Source organism: Accipiter gentilis, chromosome 6 (genome assembly GCF_929443795.1).
Source record: "Accipiter gentilis chromosome 6, bAccGen1.1, whole genome shotgun sequence".
NCBI classification, from domain to species: Eukaryota; Metazoa; Chordata; class Aves; order Accipitriformes; family Accipitridae; genus Astur; species Astur gentilis.
This window is the reverse complement of record NC_064885.1, coordinates 1,394,737-1,416,411: the sequence shown is the minus strand read 5'-3', so window position 1 is coordinate 1,416,411 and position 21,675 is coordinate 1,394,737. Positions and strand designations below refer to the sequence as shown.

Sequence of the window (21,675 nt, the reverse complement as noted above, 5' to 3'; positions counted from 1 at the left end):
CCTTAAGCTTTTTAATATGATCAAATAGCCCTGGTAATTTTAGACAAAGAACTAAAAGCTCTGACATAACTGCCAGGCTCTCCTTGCTACTTTATGTTCCTGCAGTTTGCAAGCCAATCTCACACCCTATGGTGCAAATTCACACTCTCCTGGCAGTAACAAAAATGCGTAACTAAGCTTAGGCAGACTGCGTAACTCCTGGAGACGGGCTCTTTACTTATGGAGGGAGTGCTGGCTGGAGCCCAAACCCACTTCACTGGAACCTGAGAACCTACCTACCCCTTTTTTAGGCTGAAGGCCAATAGCAAAGAGAGGTACATTTAATCCACACCAACTTGTTTGTCTCAATATAAAGGCATCTTTTATTACAAACAAATCAAGTAAATCACAGCATAGAATTCAAATGTCCAAAGTGCTTTTGAATTTTTTGAACCTTACTGCCATAGGCTCTGAAACAACAACAGTTCAGGTTCAAGTACTTGAATCACACAAAGCAGAATTCAAAACTACTACTTGAAATGTATGCAGCAGATATTTCCACTCATGAACCATTATATTATCTCATTTGCAAATAGTGCTTCAGATTCAACAAGGCGTGTGACTACACATTTCCAAGTGACACAACCATCCATTTACTTGCTTTAAAGTGAGGGTAATATGCACAGTAAAACAATCTGATATAAATAAATTTACAAAGATAAACAGTACATTTCAAAAAAAAAAAAGATTTCAGTTCTATCTTACATAGTAAAAAACTCAAAAATTTCCTTGTATTTACAAAAAATTTATACTAGCATAGACAGTATTAAAAAAATAATTTGCATCTTCACTATTAAGAAAATCTATTAAAAGAAGTCTCAGAATAAATAGCAACAAAAGTTAAACTGAATATTTTTCTTAATTAAGGCTGAGGTTTAGAAGTCAAATCCTACAATCATCTACATGTATATGATTTAACATGTATAAGAAAGAGGATTTGACCCTTTGTTTTTTGAAAACAACAACAAATGTGCAAATATTGTCTAAAACATAAGTTGATTTGTTCTTGGACTGGTGGGTTGCAAAGCTCTTACACCTCTTTTGACTTCATGTGGGAATACAGCCCCAAATATATCTTCATGGTATCGCTTTTGGCTCTGCAAAAAAAAAAAGAAAGGAAACCCAAGAGATTAATTAAATACTGCTAGCTCCTCCTTATGTAAGAGTTAAGTAACTAAAATGTCTTTTGCATTCATATGACTGGTTATGTGATAGTGGACTTTTGGTACTGTCAATAAAAGGAACCTATCTGAATCCCAGACACACATGCTCCAGGACAAGTTCTGGTAACAAAAGGGTCCTAAAAAGCCAGCAGACCCAGGCACTGTGTTTTCAGTGATGGGTCCCCTAATTTCTTAAACTCACTTTCCCCCGTTGGTACAATAAAGTCTCAAATTCTTGAAGTTTCAGACACACTGCAAAGCTAATGTCCAGGACCCAGATACTGGGGAAAATAGTAGATGTAAGAGAAGAACATCCCATGTCACTCTTACACCCTACCCTAACCAAAGAGAAACTGTGTTTTAAGTCATGGTGGGTAGACTAAGCTGATCACTTAAACTTTTTGACCTGTGCAATCTGCTGAAAAGAAGCTCATGGCAGCCCGCAAGATCTTTAGTGTGACTTTGAAGACTCCTGTAAACAATCCTGGAATACTGTCTGACTGGAAACAATGCCTTGCATATCATAGCATACCTTTAGCCGGAAGAAATACTCCTCTGCCTCCTGCTCATTAAGATTCAGGTTTTTTGCAAGCATCCCTTTCAAAGTCTGAGCAACATCCTTGGCCATGCGTACATCTCCACAGACATAGATATGCCCTTCTTCCTTATGCAAGAGGTTGCACACTTTGGTCTCCAACTTGCTTTGAATAATATCTTGAACATAGACCTTATAAATAGAAAAAGGATCATTAGACAAGGTTTCTTAAATGCTACTTTGGCTATTGGCTTTTCTAAATTCAATGTAGCTCTGTGTAGTAAGGCTCTAAATGCCCTATTTATCCTAGCTGTGTGTTGCACCACAGCAATGGAGAAGAAAAATGTCTTCGTGCTGTCTTTACAAGCCCCAGATTTGGAGGCTAGACCTGTCTCCCGATTAAACTAGAGCAGACTAAGACTCTTCTTTTTTAGAACCAGTTACAACTGCCAAAATCTCCTAACTTGCCAGGAGAGCAGGATAGCTATAAAGAGGATAGCTTAAGTGCTGTCGGTTTCTCCAATCAAGATGTCATCTAAGCAAAATTAATTCCCAGGGTCACTGTGTCACTGAAATGGTGATAAATGGCGAGAGCCAACTCATTTCTAACTCATGCGCTAATCAAATCCTGCAAAATTTAAGGTTTCTGAAAATGTTCCAGCTTTTAGTTTCAAAGGCTGTTTGCACTTAAAGTGCCTCTCTATATGGCAGTGAGTTTTACATTTACATAGCTTGCTTGTACTGAAGAGTACAGCGAGATTTTCCTTTCTTTTGAAGGAGTGGGGCCTTTCGTCACTTGCTCACAATACGCTGACGCAAAATGCTAATATTTTTTAAAGAACATTGTTAAACAGAGCTGAGGGACCATTCTGGAAGGAACCAACACTTAAAGAGCAAAGGAACCAGCCTTACTTTAGCTTGGCCAGGTTGTCTGGAGTAAGCTGTGTAGACTTCTTTGAGGACTCCCTTCCTCTTCATCTCCTCAGTTTCTTCTTTGTAGATGTGATCCATGTCTGGCCGCCGGCAGCCAAACAATAATGTCATGTCACCACCTTTGATCCCTGAAACAAACATTGGAAAGTTTGTCTTTCTTTTGTAAGGCCTGTTATCAACTATGACTATTCCCATAGAGGGCCCCGTTGTCACAGTAAATAGCTGTGTTCCGGTATTCAGCTAAGTAGCTGTGTTCCACTGTATTCCACAGTGTTCCACACCTGGAATACTGTGTTCAGTTTTTCTTCCTGCTATACAAAAAAAAAAGGATGTGGAGAGGCTGGAGATGGTCCAGAGAAGGGCCACAAAGATGAGCAAAGGACTAGGAAGCCTGCTATATGAGGAAAGGCTGAGAGAACTGGGTTTGTTCAGCCTTGAGAAAAGAAGGCTTAGGGGAGACCTTATCACCATGTTCCAGTATTGAAAGGGTGGCTACAAAGAAGATGGAGACTCCCTTTTTACAAGGAGTCACATGGAAAAGATGAGGGGTAATGGGTCCAAGTTATCCCTGGGGAGATTCTGATTGGACACAAGAGGAAAAATTTTCACAATGAGAACAATCAGCCTTTGGAATAATCTCCCCAGGGAAGTGGTGGATTCCACAACATTGGACACTTTTAAGATTCAGGTGGACAGGGTGCTGGGACATCTTGTCTAGACTGTGCTTTTGCCAAGAAAGATTGGACCAGATGATCTTGAGGTCCTTTCCAACCTGGCATTCTGTGATGCTAGGACTTTCTAATTAGCCTTTCTCACTAAATACCTGAGAAGGAGAGTGTGCATGTCTGTGTGTGACAGCTTGTAATTTCAGGGTTTTGCAGTAGGATTGAACCTGCCCAAGTCCTTGGAGAACTATGTGGAATCACCTGTTGGAGCAGGTTCCCCAAATTGCTGATACAGGCAGGCCAAAGTGTTCCTCTCCATTATTGTGGCAGCTGTGTGAGCGCCTGGGGCAGTCACTGAACATATAGTATTTACAAGGACACAGGCTGCTCCTTCTGAGCAACCAAATACCTCAAGACCACCAGAATGGTCTCAAGTGGGATTCACTAGCTGTTTCAGTGCAGTGTTCAATCAGTCTTGGGATGACAAATCTCTATGGTGTTTACTTGGCTAATGTTTCTGGGTGTCTCCATCTGTACAGGTTTTGTTTGGAGGATTAGGGATGTCTTCTGCTGCTGGATGAGTTATGGCCTCCCCCTCGTGGCAATCCCCACAAGTACCTTTCTTTTCCAAGTCATAGAGACGCTGCAGCCAGAAACTTCTGAAGGGAGCAATTCCAGTTCCTGGGCCAATCAGAATGCATGGCTTGGTTGGCTCCTCTGGGAGCTGGAATTCACTAGCACTAAAATGCAAAATATGCTCATTAGGTAATTAGTTTATGACTGACATCTCAGTGTCAGTTTCCTGAATGATTTTGAGCAGCACAGCCTAAGTTACCAATTTGAAAACAGTAATGTGGCTTAACTTGGTGACAGTTGCTTCTTGTTTCCTTAGCTTTACGTGCTCTATGCTGGATAGGTTGACAGTTGGGATGGTGTCATATGAATAGAATTCTTTCAGAATTTTCTAATGATTTATGATTTTACTCAACATAACACATGGTAAAGGATCTCATCGCTGGAAGAGAGGGAGTTCCCTCTCTTCTCAAACTCAGATATTCCAATTTGCACTCACCAGTCACTTGAAAATCATATGCAAACAATGAAAAAAAAACACTGAAGAAGCTGACCTAAGAACCGTTGTTTAGGGTGGTTTTTTTCCTTTTCTTTTTTCTCTGTCACACACTCACCTCCGTATAAAGCATGGAACTATTTCATGGAGAGCTACTGTATTCAGCCATGTGCTGCAAACTCCATGGTGCAAAGGCCCTTGTCCATCTAATCAGAGCAAAGGAAAACACTTCTGTCAGTATTCAAAAGCTCTCTGTTTTTGAAAAAAGCACATTTTATACTTAAAATTATGGTTTTTAAATAAGTGTATATCTAGCAATGATTTATAAAATAAGGATACACTGGTGATGACGACGCAAGATTTTAGCAAATCCTGACACAGTATGAACACCTGCACTGCAGTATACTATTCTGCATGTATCACGATACAAACTTTTTGTTACAGATATGCTTCATGCCATATAGCAGACAGTCTTTTTCTGAACAACAATGCAGCCTAAATATCATTTAAGAGAGAAATGAAAACAACAATTCATTACCTTTTGTCCTGTAGTTTACAACTGCAACTGTCAGATGAATCTCTCTGGGTGTCATGTCACAGGAGGAACTGACAGAATAGTACCTGGGTTTCAGAAATGGCAGCTGAGTCAGTAAGAAAGCTGTTGAGACCTCAGCAGAAGGAAACTCCTCCAGGACCTCCAGGATGTTCGGGCTGTTGTAAAACTTCCATTTATTGTATTCTTCTGTGCTCTGAAAGCCAAAGGCCATCATCACAACGTTACCAGGTCATACTGAGTTCAGGAAGAGCAGGGATATTTGAAATGTCACTTATAAATAAGATTCCTGCTTTACATTCAATTAAATATGCAGGCAAATCAACACACAATTCTCAAAATTTTGCCTAGACCAATACTGGGGTTTCCTAAAAAATTATTTAATTTTTGAAAACAGAAGTACAGAATATGCACTATAATTTTCTCAGATACCAGCTCTCTCAGTGAGGATGTAGGAACTAAATTAGCACCTGTTTCTCAGCCCCCTGCTATGGGAAATCCACAAATCTATATGTGCCCAGATCCTGATACCTACTGAACCTTGCTGAAACCAGCAGGAGAAGCAAGCACTTACCACACCTATGAGACACTGGTTACTTAAAGCAACATCCTTCTTACTCTCATGGTACTAAATTCTCTGACAAAAATATCTACCAGCTCCCCTCCAACCCCTCCACCCGCAAACTGCAAAGTCTTTTAATGGCACTTCATCAGAAACCACCATGAGGCAGGCAAGAGAAACAGGCAGGCAAAATGACCCAACCCAGAACCACACAGGAAACACTAGATCTGAAGAAATCTCTTGATTCCCACGCCCAAGTTGAGCCACAAGACCACCCTTTCTCTCACTGTGGTTGGTTTTACAAGCACACAGAACATGTAACGAAGGGATAAAAATCAAGCACCATCACTACAAAAATTTCTTAAGCTTCTGCTACACAGTAAAAGGGCATCAGATGGTCCAGTATATAGTACTTCTAACATAAATCTAGCCCTAATGCTTACCTGACATAAAACTTCCAGTCTCTGTTTGTCTCCTTCCGCTGTTACCAGCTGGGAGAGTTTTTTTAGCAGTTGTTGGGAGGGTGGAGTAGTGATATCAAGCAAGTATGTCAAAGCCTCGGTGAGTGTGCAGGCTGGAATCTTTTTGTCACTTGTCCAGTAGCCACCTGGAAATGAAGGAAACAAAAGAACACTTGGCAATTCCCACAGCATTCGACAGCTGCAAAAAAAAAAAAAAGCTTTGCAAAACTCAGTGTCCTTCAAAATATGAACTTCAGACTAGGTTGCAGCAGGTCTAGACAACAGGGCCCTTCTGAAAAGTGGTTAATGTGAGGTTTCAAACTTTTTGTAAGGGGAGGATCTGATGCAGAGAATTGCATGATAACAAAACACCACTTTAAAATGAAAAGTCTTTCTTTTCAGGAAATCATCTTTCTGTGCGTCAGAATCCTATGATTTAGCAAATTGTTTCTACTAACCTGGAAAAAGATGGTCATGACATCTAAATCTATTTTAGGACTCTGATATGTAGCAACAATAAGGTAACTCTGCTGATTAATTTAATTGCAGTCAATGGCCAATTCAGCAACTGAATTACAGTGTCAACCTAGGATAACTGTGTGAACCCTGGTGAAGTTACCATAGACTGGCAGAGTATGCAAAATCAGAATTGAGAATTGTAAGAATAACTAAAAGCATCAACAAAATCCCATTGAAACTTAAGAAGAGGATAATAGAATCAATTTCAGTCTATAAATATTCTCAGGAATTTTAGAGAAACCTGTCAACAATCCTCTGTTGTTTTATATAAACAGAACCAACTTACCATCAGTGCAGGTTTCAAGTCTGATAGTCTGATCAGCTGGAGGGGCATCCTTGATATGTGCAATGAGGCCATGGACTAATTCTGGCTGGTTGCCTGGGAAAATCCCAATATGTTCTCCGGGCAGGTAGTGCACTTCCTGATTAGTCTCACAGGAAAGCTTAACGAGAATGGTAACACGACTAGATATAGAAAAAAAGAGATCAGACAGACCTTGGTTACGTTGACAGGATTTCCCTTGAATTGCGCAGAAAAGGAATAAATCTGAATTGATAGCTGGCAAGGGCTTACTTGCGTTCATTACCAAATTATCAGACCAGCTTAGTACTTATATTCCAGATACTTGAAGTACTTGGATCAAAACAAATAACATGCTGAAGTGCTGCCTGATCTCTCCAGTATATAATAAATGTGCCTGTAATCAGCCAATGAAAGGAAGTGCAGCTCTACTGAAGACTGAATAGCTCACATCCTAAACCAGCTCAGAGGACTTCCCATAAGATGACTGTATTTAGAACAGGGATGAAAGAGACCTACCAGAGGATATTGAAGAGCCATTCATAGATGCTACTTCTAAGACAGATGCTAGCACTGATTATCTTTTTGTATTTCTTTGTGTCCTGTCTTTTCTCAGCTTGCTTTGCAGTACAACTGAATGCAGCAGCTTCTTGCACTATACATTTTTGGTTTTTTAATTTTTTTTTTCTGCTAAGGGGCAATTTTTCCTCTAAATAAAGTAAACATTTGCCTGGCATTTAGCATACCAAGCAAGGGAGAGGGACCATACACCTGACCTTCCACATTTAGTAGGTATCAAAGGGTCATATCACAGAGTTATTTATTTCCCTACACTCCTAGAGACTCTACTGGGAAGTCAGCTCCTATCTAAACCAGAGCTAAGACTACATATTCTTGTGGTCTTGTGATAATGGTTTACTTCTACTAACGATCATACAAAATTCATATATATTTCTTAATAACTGTGGGGAGAAGATGTTTATAACCAGGCATTTCAGATGTTTAAGGTTTTAGTAAAATGTAGTATTGCAATATTCAAAAGGATGAGGTATCGTACCTGGATTTTGAACTTTGAAGATTCTGTCTGAATTTCAACTTCATGGGAATTATATCCTTGGAGTGAATGTTTGCGAGCGCTGTTGAGAAAAGAGGACATGACTCATGGCAATTTTGCGATTAGGTTTAAAATCTCTTCAAGTACTATGTAGAAAAAGCACTGAACCATGCTTGCCCTAGAATGCGATATACTTTTAGTTATGTGTCCTATATGCATGCCTTCCGTGACTAAAAGTAGTTCTTCTCAGCTTTTGTTCTTCTGGGGCTGTCAAAATGTATGCTAGTTCTGCTGTTCTGATGTTATTGCACCGGAAAAGACAATGACTTATGCTATGTAAACCAATGTCTTTTTGTCTCTGACCACTGTACTTCATTATATGCATCCTATCATCTAGCAGGACTAATATAACTTCTAGAAAAACCTTTATAGTTCAGACCTATCTGAAGCAAAATGGACAGAGGAAGTGGAAGGTGGGAGGTCATACCTTTAGTCAAGTTCATGGTTTGAGAGTCATGCACTATCCTGTAATTCTTAGGATCCCAGCTTTCATCAGAGGTATATATCTTAGGCAACTGAATACTGTTTTTCCCACGAATGTTAAAAATGTCACAGGCAGTCTAGAAAAAAAGAAAAAAATAAGGCTATTCATTATAAAAAAAAATAAAATACTTAGCGTTGTCATAATCCTAATGAGGAGATATCAATTTCACAGATTGCTATTTTTAATTGATTTTGTTGAGTTCAGTTATGTTATAGGGGTTCAGTGAGTTCAGTAAGGTTCCACTTCTATACCAGTATAGCTAAAAAACTGATCTACTTCAAAAAATTCTGATGTTTGATGCTGCCACCCTTGCTCATACTGAGCACTCCATTATACAAAAGGTTTCATGGAACTTTATGTGAATATTAAAAAAATATGAGAAAAGGGACCCAGTTCCCTCTTCAACTTAGGCAAGCAGTAGAAAAGAGGGGAGCTCAAAATTCAGATATAAATCCAGATGTTTGCTTTCCTTCAATTTCCCCCGTTTTTATGGGATGCTAGTGAATACTGAAATAAAATGAATGAATGAACAAACTAAAATATAAGTTATTTATATAGTCACCTTGAACGCACTGACTGCCCATGTGCGAAAGGCTTCTTCTTGCCCATTGAGTTCATCTCCTTCACCTACTGGAGTGAGCTGAGAAGCCCCTAGTTGGGCAAGTTTTTGGTCAATGGCATGAGCAAAGGCACAGAACTCTGGATACATGCTGGACCCCAAACCAAACACAGCATATCTGCAGAAGGAGATAAAAATAAGATCACTATGTTATACTAAATGAAATGCAAAATGACTCAATCCCATGCAAACCAAACAACAAAGTATTGTTACCTAATTTTTTTTCTCAGCAATTTGAGGGTGAGCAAGGAGTTCTTCAAGGTCTGTATAAAAATTCATAAAATACTTAAGGTTAGAAAAATACCCTGAGTTAAAACAAAAGTGAGACCCTGATACATATCTTACTCAAGTACATGGGACAAATGAGAGGGTTGTCTTTGGCCTCAGTCTTTGAGTTGAGCCTCATATATACTTCTGAGGTGAATATTACCTTTCCGTTACTTGGAGAATCTCCATTTCCAAAAGTGCTAGTAACCACTAAAAGAAGTGTTTCTTTTTCCAGGTCACAAATGTTGTACTCATCCATGCATAGAATCTGGAAGATATAAAGCTCATGAGAAATTGCTAGCAGACATAAGAACTAGCATTAGATATCTCTGTGATTGTCAGATGACCATTGACCAAATTTACAAGGCATTATGCTAAATGAATACAAAATCAAAGTTCTAGTCCAACTTATATTTACTGAACATTCAAAACATAGGTTTAGAGAATGAAAAAGCTTGCAGAAGCTTCTATAACTAGCCAAACTTCTTTCTCCATTTAGTGTGGATGATTTATACTTTCTTACCTTAGTGTTGAAGGCACAGTTGAACAAAGTGCACAGATTGTTGGCTAGTGTTTCAGATTTCCCAGTCTCTGTTGCATAGATTACAGTGACCTTGGACCTGGTTGCCATTGTTTGTCGCATGAGCGAAGATGCAAAGAGTACAGCCCTGGGGAGAAAAAAAAATAAAAATCACATATAATTTTTATTGATTCACAAACAAGCTAGGAAAGACTAATCTTGAGCATGGTTTTTCCTTGGAAGATTGTTCAGAAGCAACACACTATAGATAGCCCTGAATAAGAATCTTGGATATGGATATTACCTAACTGTGGACAGGTAAATCTATGATTCAAACAATTCAAGTGGTCCCTACTGTAATAATTATTAAAAAAAACAACAGTGGAACAGAAACATCACAAGAACAGAATAGTTGGACAAAAGCATGAAGACTCTTATTTGAACAACTTACTTTGCCAATATGCTAAACTTTATTTCTTTTTTCTTTGGCCTCCGTGTCTCATCATGCCAGACATGTGTTTTCCATGCATCCACCTTTAAAAAAAATAAGAAAAGTTAAGCTTCAGGTAAGAAATGTAAAATAATAAATACACTATTTGTATATCTTTGAAACAGCCAAATTAAATAGAATCTGTACATACAATCCTCTGTGTGCAAATATCGGATCAGTCTCTGTAGCGTTAAATTGCATTTTACTTATAGCTTGAGAATCCAACAGAACTAACATAACCTCCCACAGTACAATAGATATTGCCTGATATTTATGAATCTCTCTAGTGAACTTCCATGTTCATTCAGCCTTCTTCAGATCCCATATTATTATCTGCACTGCTGAAGTTGTCTACTAGAATCATATTTTTTTGGCTAATGTGTACCTGGTAGTAATAGAAGGGAGTGAGGACATAGTTCAACATCTCCTGGTGGAACACAGGAGTTATGCTCCCTGACATAGGAGGTACAATCCACACCCAGTCAGCCGGGCAGCCTCCTCGCACACGGTACTCATTCTGCATGTATTTCATGAAGGACTCAGCAGCTGAGTGGTGATCCATGATAGTCACATTTTGTTTCTAGAATAATTGCAAAAAGAAAGACATACATGAAAAAAGCCCATTCTGCTCTTCTTCCTGATGTAGTTAAAGTAATCCTTTTGCTTTGGTCAATATTTCAAGGACTTTATACAGTGCTGGGAAATAATTACTATGAGTAACCATTACATATATACAGATTGAGGTGGACCTTTGATTAAGGACTGTTATGTCTTTTTTTTTTTTTTTTTTTTTTTAACGTCAGCATTTTACCTCTCCAGCACTGGGAGTGCATGCCCAAAAGCCACTGATCATTTTTACCTTTCGTACTGTTATGGTATGTTAAATAAACTGTAATCGTAAATACAATATATAATCCAATGGCTTTACATAGATTTTGACATATAGACACACGTGCTAAAAGGATGAACAATATTGCCTTTAACATCCTTTTCTTTTTCACTCCTTTCTGCCTTAACCTGAGATTTTTTTTCTAGCAACAACAGGAAATATGGATTCCTCTAGTTTCCCAGGTGTAAATCAAGAACAACTCTATTGGAATCCTACTGATAACCTCCACTGAGCATTGGTCAATTGGCACTATATTTGTTTAAAGCTGTTATAAGTGAACACGGTATTCAGTGTCTCTCCAGCTACCACACTCGTTGACTTACTTGGAAGCTGTAAAGCACAGCAACATTTATCTCTACAACAGCTCGGTCTTTCCACAATGATGAAAGTTTGTTTGTTTCCAGTCCCATTCTTCTTCCTACCTCCTGCATGTGAAGAGAGAGAAAAGGGAAAAGCAAATTTACTATGTGGGACTTAGACCTCATGATTTGTCCACCTCATCACATTAATATGTAGGTAAAAGTACTGTGGAAGGGGGAAGTCAGTCTTATGCTGGGGAAAGAGATGGCACCAGAAACACTTGAGGTTAGAGGTAAACTTGAGTTATGGAGTTCTGGTTCTTGAGGCTATTCCAGTTTGGTAAAGCAAGGAATGGTTCTCTCCTGGACTAAATGGTTTCAAAAGTAGCAGTATCTGGTTATAAGTCATCATTATTCATTTGTACTAATGAGGTGACTAAGACCTGAAGCTAACCACCAGGACTCCATTGCTTTGTCAACAGCAGACTGGAACTGACATAAATATACCTCTGAGAAATGTACAAAGACCAAAAGTCCTGAATCGGCAGGACTCGGTAAGATTGAGGAATAATTCCCTTTAGACAGCATTTTTTAATGTTTTTTTCTTCACAGCTCAGTTTCACGATTCTATCCGGGTATTTGGAACTGATACTGTCAGAATGCTGTAAAAACAGTCTTACAATCTGGCAGTCATAATCTTGGCAGAAATTCAAGATGACCCACAATAGTCAGGATAATGTGTCAGATTACTGCTGAAGCGTTAGTGTGATGTAAATACAATGCCCATCTCAGCAAAGACTGACAGCATCTCTTTTTCAAAAAGCTCCATCCACCAAGTTCATTCCCTTCTCAGATCAACACAACTCTACTTCAGAAGATTACCTTCAGGATGTTGTATCGCTGTACATCACAGAAGTCTCGCACTCCTATCTCTGTCCCCAAGTACCAGCCGTTGAAAGGACACCCAGTAAATTCCAGGCCTCCCACCTCAAGAAGCATGTTGGCAACAGCAGGCAGTGCATACCACTTCAGATCTAAGTCCTTAAACCATTCATACCTGTTAAACAAGCATTTTGATTTATTACATTATGTCTCTTTCCCTCCTTTAGGCGATAACCAGAAAAATCCAGGAAGATAAAGAGTACTAACTCTAGGAGAAATGACCCACAAAGCACGGTCTGCAAAAGCTCATAGCAGTTTTCATTTACAATGTGGTAACTGGGAATTGCCTCTAAAGAAACTGCAGAACAGTATTAGAGAGTTCTGCAACCTGCAGGCCAGACCCAAAGCAAACAGGAAGAAAAAATAAGAAAGAAAGGCAATAAACATGTTGTTATGAGCACAGCCATATTTTACATGTGTATTTACACTGGCATAAGAAATGATGATTTTTAAAATTCTGAATACGATTGAAATGTAGATTGGGAAAAAAAGATTTCCAACAAAATTGCTGTTGCCTTCCTTAATTTAAATATAATTTCATTGTTCTAAGAGGCATTTTATCTTTCAGAACAATTTACCATAATTTCATCCCAACAAAGAACTCATAAAATGACTGCCACAGGCACAGGCTAATAACCTGCCAAGGTGAGGCAGAAGCAAAAATGCAATTATCTAAATCTTGTGTGCTTACTTTGGATGCTCCATTGGCACTTCGAGGACAATTTCTGGCGGGAATTCAAATATTTCTGGGTCTTGGCCGTTTGCTTGGAGAACAAGTGGAACTACATCAAAGCGGCCATATTTCGGCTTCCATCCAAGCTCAATGCACAACTGTAAATAAAGTAAGTACGTTTTGGGGTTTTTTTTTGGTTCCCCTGCCCCGGATTTGAAGACGAAAAAATGTTAACCCTCTAAAACCTACTGAGGTAATTTCTAAGTGATAAAGGTTATCTTTCCCATTCAAACAATGTTGAGACATGTTCAAGTACTGATTGTGTCTCTGACTTAAGAGGAGCATTAGCTTACCCTGTTTCTGAGGTGGAGGGGAGTATTTTTATATCAGGATTGTAAGAAATTATTGCTCCAGCCTGCACCTAGAACCTGTGGGGCAGAACATCCCATTCACTCCTTACCGCCAACACTTCCCTCCCAATCTGCATAAACTTGCAAGAAAAAAAAAAAAGAAAAAAGACAGATGGGTTCAACAAGATGGAAAGCATTTGTGATTCTGTATTTAGAACTGTACCTGTGTAAACTCCACACTGGCAGGGTCTCCTACAATAGACCCATCTGGCATTTGATATCCAGCGTATCGGATGAGCTGGCTGTTCCAAACACGAAAATCATGTTTCCCATCAGTCCTCTGAGGGAAGACAGTGATGGCTGATCTGCCCAGAGAGACAATCAAATCGCATTACACCACAGCAGGACATCAAAGACATTCTAATTATTAAGACATAAATTGTTACAAACAGCAATTATTTTATATTTCTAAAATAAACATCAGTAGAAATAAAATCATTCATCCTCTTTACCCAACTCCCTGAATCTCCAAATCATCTCTTTTCCCCAGGAATTACAAAAGATTTTGCAACATCTGCCATGAAAGTTATAAAATCTCAAAATAGTCGATGGTACACAAGAGGAACATATAAGTACTAGGAGAATTAAGAGCAGAGACAAGTTGTCAAAATATTTAGATAGACCACTTCAGGTCTTGCGTAGAGATTTGAATTCAGATCTGGATGTGATTTTTGTTGTTTAAAATTAAAATTAGAGAGACTTACCTTATATTTCCATTGTTTGTGGCATACTGAATATGACGACAGATATGCTCAAACATTTCCTTCGCTGTTTTACAATCACGTGCATCAAATACCTATACGTTTCCAAAAGAAACATAAGAAAAAACCCTGATTTTGAAACAGTAATGTAAGCTCATTATTTTTCTTATGCATTTATGGAAAGGAAAGTTTAAGGAAAAAAATTAAATGAAAAATCAGTATTTCTCAATTTAACTGAAGCTCCACCAGGAAAGGTTCATTTTTATTGTTCTTATATGCATCCTTTTTACATGTAACAATCCTCCAAGGACCAAGACATGCACCTGGTTCCAGCTGGTTCCTATGCTAGCACTTCTACACGTTTTCATTCAACTATGAAGCAGAGAACTACAAAAAACCCCCACGTTGATCTTATGATATGTACAGGAGGGAGTAGCCCTCAGTTGAAGCAACTGGCATATTTTACCAAAGTAAAGGACATTCTTCTGATTTATAGCAGATGACTATTTGGCCCATAATTTCTAGACTCGTAGGTTACCTGTAGATTGGACCACTGGATTCTCCCGATACACCTAGGTGCATTCCTCCAGGCCTGTTTGGCAGCAAAGACCAGTTCATCTTTTGTCAGATGGTAGGTTCCTGTTGTTTCTATCTCCTTGGTCACTGTTTCCAGTCGGACCAGGTGTTCTTCTATTTTTGGCCTTTTGAACAGGAAACAGACATGGAAAGAAACAATGAGAATTTAATTACTTAGAACTGATTTAAATTGCAGACAGTCTTCTTATATTCTGGGTCAAGAAGAGCACGGGCATTGCTGAAGCCATAAAGCTTTTGAGCATCCTTTTGCACGAGAAGACTTCTACTTACATCGCTGATTTTATCTGCCAGGATGCAGATAGATTTCCAGGGAGGGGATTAGCATCTATATAGGCTGAGATATGGCAAGTTTGGATAAACACAAGAAACGTGTCCCTGTTAAACACCTACACTCTGTGGATGTGAAACAGGTCAACATAAAATACTCTATCCTTCATGAAAACATCCATCACCTCATGAAGTCAGCAATTTCACTGTGCTTCAGCTGTGAGAAGTCACCGTCATCTGCTCCCCACCACCCCTCTACTGCAGCACACTTTTGTCCCCAAAGCATAGCTGTTATCTATTGCAGCAGTCTAAGGTCCAAGATTTTTATCAAAAAGCAGGGGGTATTCTAGGCAAAGGAATGAGTTAAGTACATAGGACCCTGAATACTACTGGGGAGAATTTTTCTTGGCTTCAGAATTTAGGAACTGTCCTTATTGAGTGCAAATGACAGAGCTTACTAGCCTAATGAAGAAACTAACACACGAGAAATTTAAGTAGCAACACCATCCTTTCACCACCCAACACATACATGGATTGATCACAAGCTTTTCTGCATAAATTTTTAGTTTAAATTTGGATTTTCTAGATTAGTTTGGAAAAAATTGTCAAATCATAAGTAAATGGAAAGTAGAGAACATGCTAGCTTCAGCCCAGAAGTAGGATTACAGTGACTGTCCTCTCAAAGCTCTATTATTTTCACAGGGACACAGCTATTCTGAGCAAAGTAAGTAGGATTTTCATTCCTAAAAGGAAGTGCTGAGCAATTCCTTTGTCAGGGAAACCAACTCTAAAATTCTTTAGCTTGATAACAGAGAATGAAGTCAAAATATTAGGAAATATTTATCACAGCACAGACAAAAATTGTTTTGTTGGCTTACAGATAGAATGAAAATAGCCTGCACTGTCTGAGAGTTTTCACATTTTCAACAAGATGAAAGATCAAGGGCAAGCATGTAAGATAGTGTAAATCAGTGTGATCAAATAGCCATGAGCAGAAACAGAGAGATGTGCAAATGTAATATGCTGGCAAGTCAGTTCAGCCTGTGTGTAAGAGAGGGACTTTCAGAAAGATTCAGATGGAAGAAAGCTTTGTAGAAGAGTTCAAAGTGTCTAAAGAAGTAGCCATTATGTGGCTGAGTCCCTTTGAAAGTCTGATAATGTTTTATAATGGCATGAGCAAACACTGAATTGTCACTTGTAAGCTTGTCATGTGAAAACTTTGTCACTGCAAACTCTTGGACCTCAACTAGATGTTCCAGCTTTTCCTGCAACAAGACGTCTCTGCACCATGTCCATTTTTGTGAAAACACAAACCTCTTTTCTGAAGCTAGAGCATCCCTCTCAGCATGCTCAGTAAGCTTATGTTGATGATAGCACAGAGCAAGGTTGAGAAGCAAGAGACTGGCCTTCCAATCTTTGGCTAAAGCCTTGTGAGAGTCAAAACAGAGAACAAAAGAACACAGAGAAAAGATACTTGGAACAGCACAAACAAAAAGTATTATCCACATTATTCACATCTAAGACTGATCTGAGTAGGAGCTAATCCCATTAACATCCAATGTTAAGAAAACAGAAGGTAACATTCTGTAAGAGTGTCCTAACCAAGCTGCTTATTATAAACATAGTATAATGTAACACACTCCGAAGGGATGGGGCTGAGGAATGCACTCTAGAGAGTCCCTTTCTGTATTCACAAGACCTGGATCAGCAGCATATGAAGTGCAGTGTTTTATTTACCTTTTCTAATAGTCCTTATCTATTTTTTGAATGTGTGCTATGCATAGTTACTGATAGCTGTGAAGAAACCAAACACTCCTATAGTCTCACAGACAGACAGACAGGTAGAGGACTTTTATACCGACAATGAAGGTAAAGTTGGCTTACTCTTTAAATGAATTGTAGTACTGCTTGATAAAGTCTATTGCCTGAGGTAAAAGCTCTGCTGGTGGAACTGGCCCATCTCTAGTACCTCTCACCAGGCCCTTTGGTGTCATGAGTGCCCCTTGGCAGGCTTTGGTCCGGCAGTTGACAACCTGAAAAACAATCAAATGTCAAAAAACAATGCTGCACTCTGTGTCTTTTCAAAGTTATGAAAAATCACTGTTCAGGTTTCCATATCTTACCTCCTTTGCTGTCAGGTGTAGTGTGTCGAGTAAGCTAGATCCATTTTCCAAGTTCCTTACTTTTACGTGTCTTGGACTTCTTGATATTTGGTTTGAAGCTGTGACACCATTTTGGAGAGGGTTCTAGACAGAGAAAAGATAAAAATACATACTGTCTTCAGACCTACTAAATATCTTAAACCTTCATTTTATATTTTATTTCACCATTAAAATGCTACAAATTAAGTTCAAGAAACTGGGTATAAATGTGATCTTCTCTAACGTATTTATTCATTTGAGTACAAAACTATTGACCTAATCCACAGTTTGATATGAAATGCAAAAAAAGTATTTGTTTACTAATCAAACAATACCTACTACTGCAAACACCTCTCAAATTTCAATAAGGCCTCTTAATGTTATAGTCACAGTCTCAGGAAAACAGTGAATCAGACAAATTTGGAGAAGGGACGCATTTGTTACTAAAAGCTGGGTTTTCAAAGGTGACTATAGGAATCAGGCACTCCAGTCCCACTGGGTCACCTCTTTTCCTTAAGTCTTACCAAAGCTCCTTTTCGTTCAGAAAAGATTTTTCATCCAAAGATCTCACAGCAGTCCTAACCTCATGCAACCATGGTTAGTCCTCACGTGAGAACTTTGAGAAATTTTAAGCAGTATGCACAACCTGTGTGAACTGTTAGCATCAAACAATTAAACAGACCTCTCTCCCATCACTGGCCTTCGCTGAAGTTATGATAGGTGGCATCTTTATCCGCTTCTTGCTCAGGTCATATAATTTGGCATCATCATTTTCCAAGCTTTAAAAGAGAGAAAGACAATTCAGTATAATGCCATGTGCTTAGTTTTTGTTAGTTTTACCTGCAGCATCAGCAGGGAGATGCTCAGATCTGTCTCTGAAATGTCTACTGAGTCAATAAGCCAACCATTCACAGCAGTGTGAGGGGTGGAGTGGACTTCAAGTCAATAGTAAAGCTACACTCACCCTTTCCAGATCACTATGTGGGAAGGAAAACAACAGGTATGGCCTGGAATGGTGAGGGTTGAGTATCATTGCTGTAAGCTAAACAAAGGACATCTGTACAATTATGACCTGGCCAGAAAATCCTCAGTGGAATTAAAGAGGTTGAAATCTTCAGGGAAATGCGTGAAAATTTCAGCTAGGTCCAGTCTCCAGCTTATTAAGCAAATAACAAACTTTAATATTATTTTCCTTTGTTTTCTCCATTAAGTCTTACTTTCTGAACTCCTACTTTTTAATTTGGGTATCAGGTGTCAGAAGATGTTCTAAAACACCCGAGAGGCATCCAGACCACAAACTCCAAACAAAACCCTTAGTCTAGAGAGGGCAATGATGTGTTTTAGCTAGCAGAGCATATGTGATCACCCACTTCCACTACTCAGCTTCACGTATCTTCACATTTGAATATAAACTACTTTGAGCAATGACAGGAAAGGGTAGGGAATGGGCAGAGAAAGAATGGTATGCAATAGAAAAATGAAATAAGTAACAGCCTGAAAACTGAGAAATTTAATATGCATGTGCAATATATTTTATACAGTGTCTTGTATAAATTGCATCACATACTTTACCAACTTAATTACAACACTAATAATCACTTTGCTAATTTTTATAGCATACACATGCCTCCTAAGTCCTAGCATACATGAAACCATTATAACACACCAAATCAATGTAGAGCTATGAAAGAGAAAGCAAGATGATTTCTTTCCTCAATGATTGTGTAACTTAGACACAAAAGCTTAAATGTACCTTACCAAGTCACCACCACCCAGTGACCCCCAGGGACAACTGTTCTTTGGTTAATATTACTGCTTTGGAAACACATTACAGGTTTCTCCAGAATCTATGTCACTTAATATCTTTTGTTTTCAAATGAAAGAGAAACTATGAAGCCATTAAAAGACAAAGCTCTTACCCATGGATCTCCCCGTTTTTCTCCACGTTATTATTGATATCCTTCTCTTCAGAGGACTGGTTCTTAGCAGCATGAGATTTGAATACAAACCGCCATGGGCACAACATTTTGTATGCTTTATTTATGATTTTAGTTCACAGTGCTGAACACTTCTGAGGAGGAAAAAAAAAGCAGTTAGGTCAGCTTTTGACTAAGAAGGTAACTCCCTTTAAAAGGGCTCAGAAACTCACCAGACTAATCTGTTCTAATTAACTTTCTGTTTTTAAAAAGGAAAATTACTTGAGTCTTAAAGAGTATTGATACTAAAACTAACAGTTCTCTGTCAGCGTAATGCTGCAGCCCTGCCTTATTTCAAAATACTGGCAAGAGAATTTCAAATGTCCCCCAGTTGCATAAACCAGCAAATATCAGTATCTAAGAAAATCAGATGCGTGCTTTACTTCTATGAAAAGCATGCCTCAACACTTGTCTGGTTTTTTAAGTTCTGTGTTTCTCAAAAGTTTGTTAAGTGTTATTAAACGTTCTGTTAATTCACATCACTATATGTTAGCTAGGAAAAGGGATGTAAAATGTTGCAGTGTTATTCACATAGTAATGAAAAAAACCTGGTCTGCAGATTAACCGAAACATTTTGCAGTGTATTCATCTGCCAGAGACAAATGGAATTCTGAGATTCTGAATTCCGTATTTTGTAAGATATATATATATAGCATATATTTAAATGTAAAGTATATATAAGAATGTACAAAGTTTAATGCTATTCATTTGAACATAGATTTTCTGCTAATTTCTGATCCTAAAATGGATTTTTGTGCCATGGAAGGTGTGACAGGAGAAAAAGAGCAGGCTATTAAATTGCTAAGTAAAGCAGAATTAGCCTCAGCATTTGAATCTGGTTCATAACAGAAATCAAAAACAGATGTTTCAAAAAAATTAAAAGATAAAGAAAATATACATTGTCACATATTTCTGATGTAAATTATGTATTATTTTGTTATTTATATTGCTTCTTTAGCAAAAGTAAAATTTACAGTGCTGGACTCCCAAGATGCTGTCTGCTGTAAAATCACACAAGAAAAGAAATGCATGCAACTATCTGTACAGAAACTGAAAGGTGTTAGGACTTGTCCGTTACTCCAGAGAAAAGAAACAGTGTGTAATAAGCATTTCTCTATAGTTACAAAATAGAAACAAATCTAAATTACTATTCTGCAATTAAAAAAAATGCTGCAGTGTGCCTATACATTTTTGTAAAACACAGGGGAAAAAGAGAATGAAAGCATAGGGTGAAAGTAAGAAAGAAAGAAAGTGTGAAAGAAAGAAAAAAGAAAAAAGAGAAAGAAAAAGAGGAAAAAAGGGGAAAAAAATTGTAAAGAAAACAAAAAACAAGCCAGAAGAAAACCCAGAAAAACAATACACAAAAAGAACAAGAAAAATAGGAAGAAAAAATAAGAGTAAAAGTAAAAATAAGACTAGAAATAAAAATAATTAAAAAATAAAAAGAATAAAAAGAAAAAAAGAAAAAAGAAAAAAAAGAAAAAAAAGAAAAAAAAAGAAAAAAAGAGAAGACACATTTTCCATTCACTGGCATTCAAAGTAAGAAATTGCTTGCTTTTCATATTTTTTGCAACAGCATTCTTTAAATAACATTTACAACATTACCTGTTACACACACAAACCTTTAAATCAGCAGAAAGGGCGAAGTTTTCAGAGCAGCAGGACAGCTTGGAAATAGAGCAGGAGACTGATTCCAACAATTCTAATACAGAAAAAAAAAGAAAACCCAAACAGTTTGCCATATAATTACTTCACTTGCGAGCAGCAGTAAATGAATGGCAAACTGAACATTTAAATACAGTGCTATCTTACCTTGCTTTTGTGAGCAATCTTTCCAAACTTGCCAGGAGATGGTCTCTGTCAAAGTTTCTTTCCTTGAACCTCTCCTGATGTCTTATCTCTCCTGGGAGGCAAAAGCTTTTTATACTCCAGGACCATGTAAGCAGAGTAAGGTTACATACGGATAGTGGAAAAAGGGGAATCCCAAATGCCCCTTTCAGAACTGAGGGTGTGTAGCTGATGTGCTGCTCCAGTATTACCTAATGTCTGATGGGAGGGAGAGCAGTGACTAGTTCCTGATGTTACGAGCATCCCCTTCTTCCTGCACAGTGTGCTATAACCTTGATTGCTACATGCGCTCAGCAATAAGGACACTGTATACACGGAACAGTTTTGGCAACCTTGCAGACAATGTTAAAATTAAACCCCAAAAAAATCCTGAAAGAACTTTTACAGATTTTGTCACGGGACGGCCATTCTCCTATATGTTAAACTAGCAGCTGTAGGAAGAGAGTAAGCAACTTCAAGAGAGATTTTACAGAACCACAGAGCTTTAGGACATGGACCGGTAAAGCATTTAAACAGGTGAGTATAACTAAGGACAGGTATTTTAAGTTTAACATAAATATATTACTTCCTTATTTTTGATCAAGTTTTAAAGGATCTTTCTCAATAGACTATTGGTAGAATTCTTTCCTCTCCAGAGC

General features: G+C 38.2%; 1 protein-coding gene across 1 annotated transcript; it reads right to left on the bottom strand.

The window, feature by feature from the left end:
* Positions 1-366: 366 nt before the first annotated feature.
* On the bottom strand, positions 367-20,890 carry NOS2 (nitric oxide synthase 2). Its single transcript, XM_049802517.1, has 27 exons — positions 20,812-20,890; positions 19,133-19,284; positions 17,896-17,992; positions 17,196-17,318; positions 16,957-17,105; positions 14,747-14,909; positions 14,212-14,303; positions 13,671-13,812; positions 13,116-13,255; positions 12,365-12,539; positions 11,507-11,608; positions 10,680-10,874; positions 10,256-10,338; positions 9,808-9,952; positions 9,448-9,552; positions 9,231-9,280; positions 8,961-9,135; positions 8,342-8,474; positions 7,858-7,936; positions 6,786-6,964; positions 5,963-6,126; positions 4,943-5,153; positions 4,523-4,610; positions 3,954-4,075; positions 2,650-2,798; positions 1,735-1,929; positions 367-1,136 (listed from the first exon to the last, which is right to left on the bottom strand). Exons 2-27 carry the CDS (start codon positions 19,237-19,239, stop codon positions 1,023-1,025), a joined length of 3,477 nt encoding a protein of 1,158 aa, XP_049658474.1. The 5' UTR covers positions 19,240-19,284; positions 20,812-20,890; the 3' UTR covers positions 367-1,022.
* Between the last annotated feature and the right edge of the window lie 785 nt (positions 20,891-21,675).

Coding starts and splice junctions, on each gene's coding strand:
- NOS2 (XM_049802517.1), bottom strand. CDS start 19,239: ATGTTGTGCCCATGGCGGTTTGTATTCAAATCTCATGCTGCTAAGAAC. Junction 11,609..12,364: donor AGCGATACAACATCCTGAAG/GTAATCTTCTGA, acceptor CTTCACATGCAG/GAGGTAGGAAGAAGAATGGG. Junction 5,154..5,962: donor GACTGGAAGTTTTATGTCAG/GTAAGCATTAGG, acceptor TTTGGCTTTCAG/AGCACAGAAGAATACAATAA.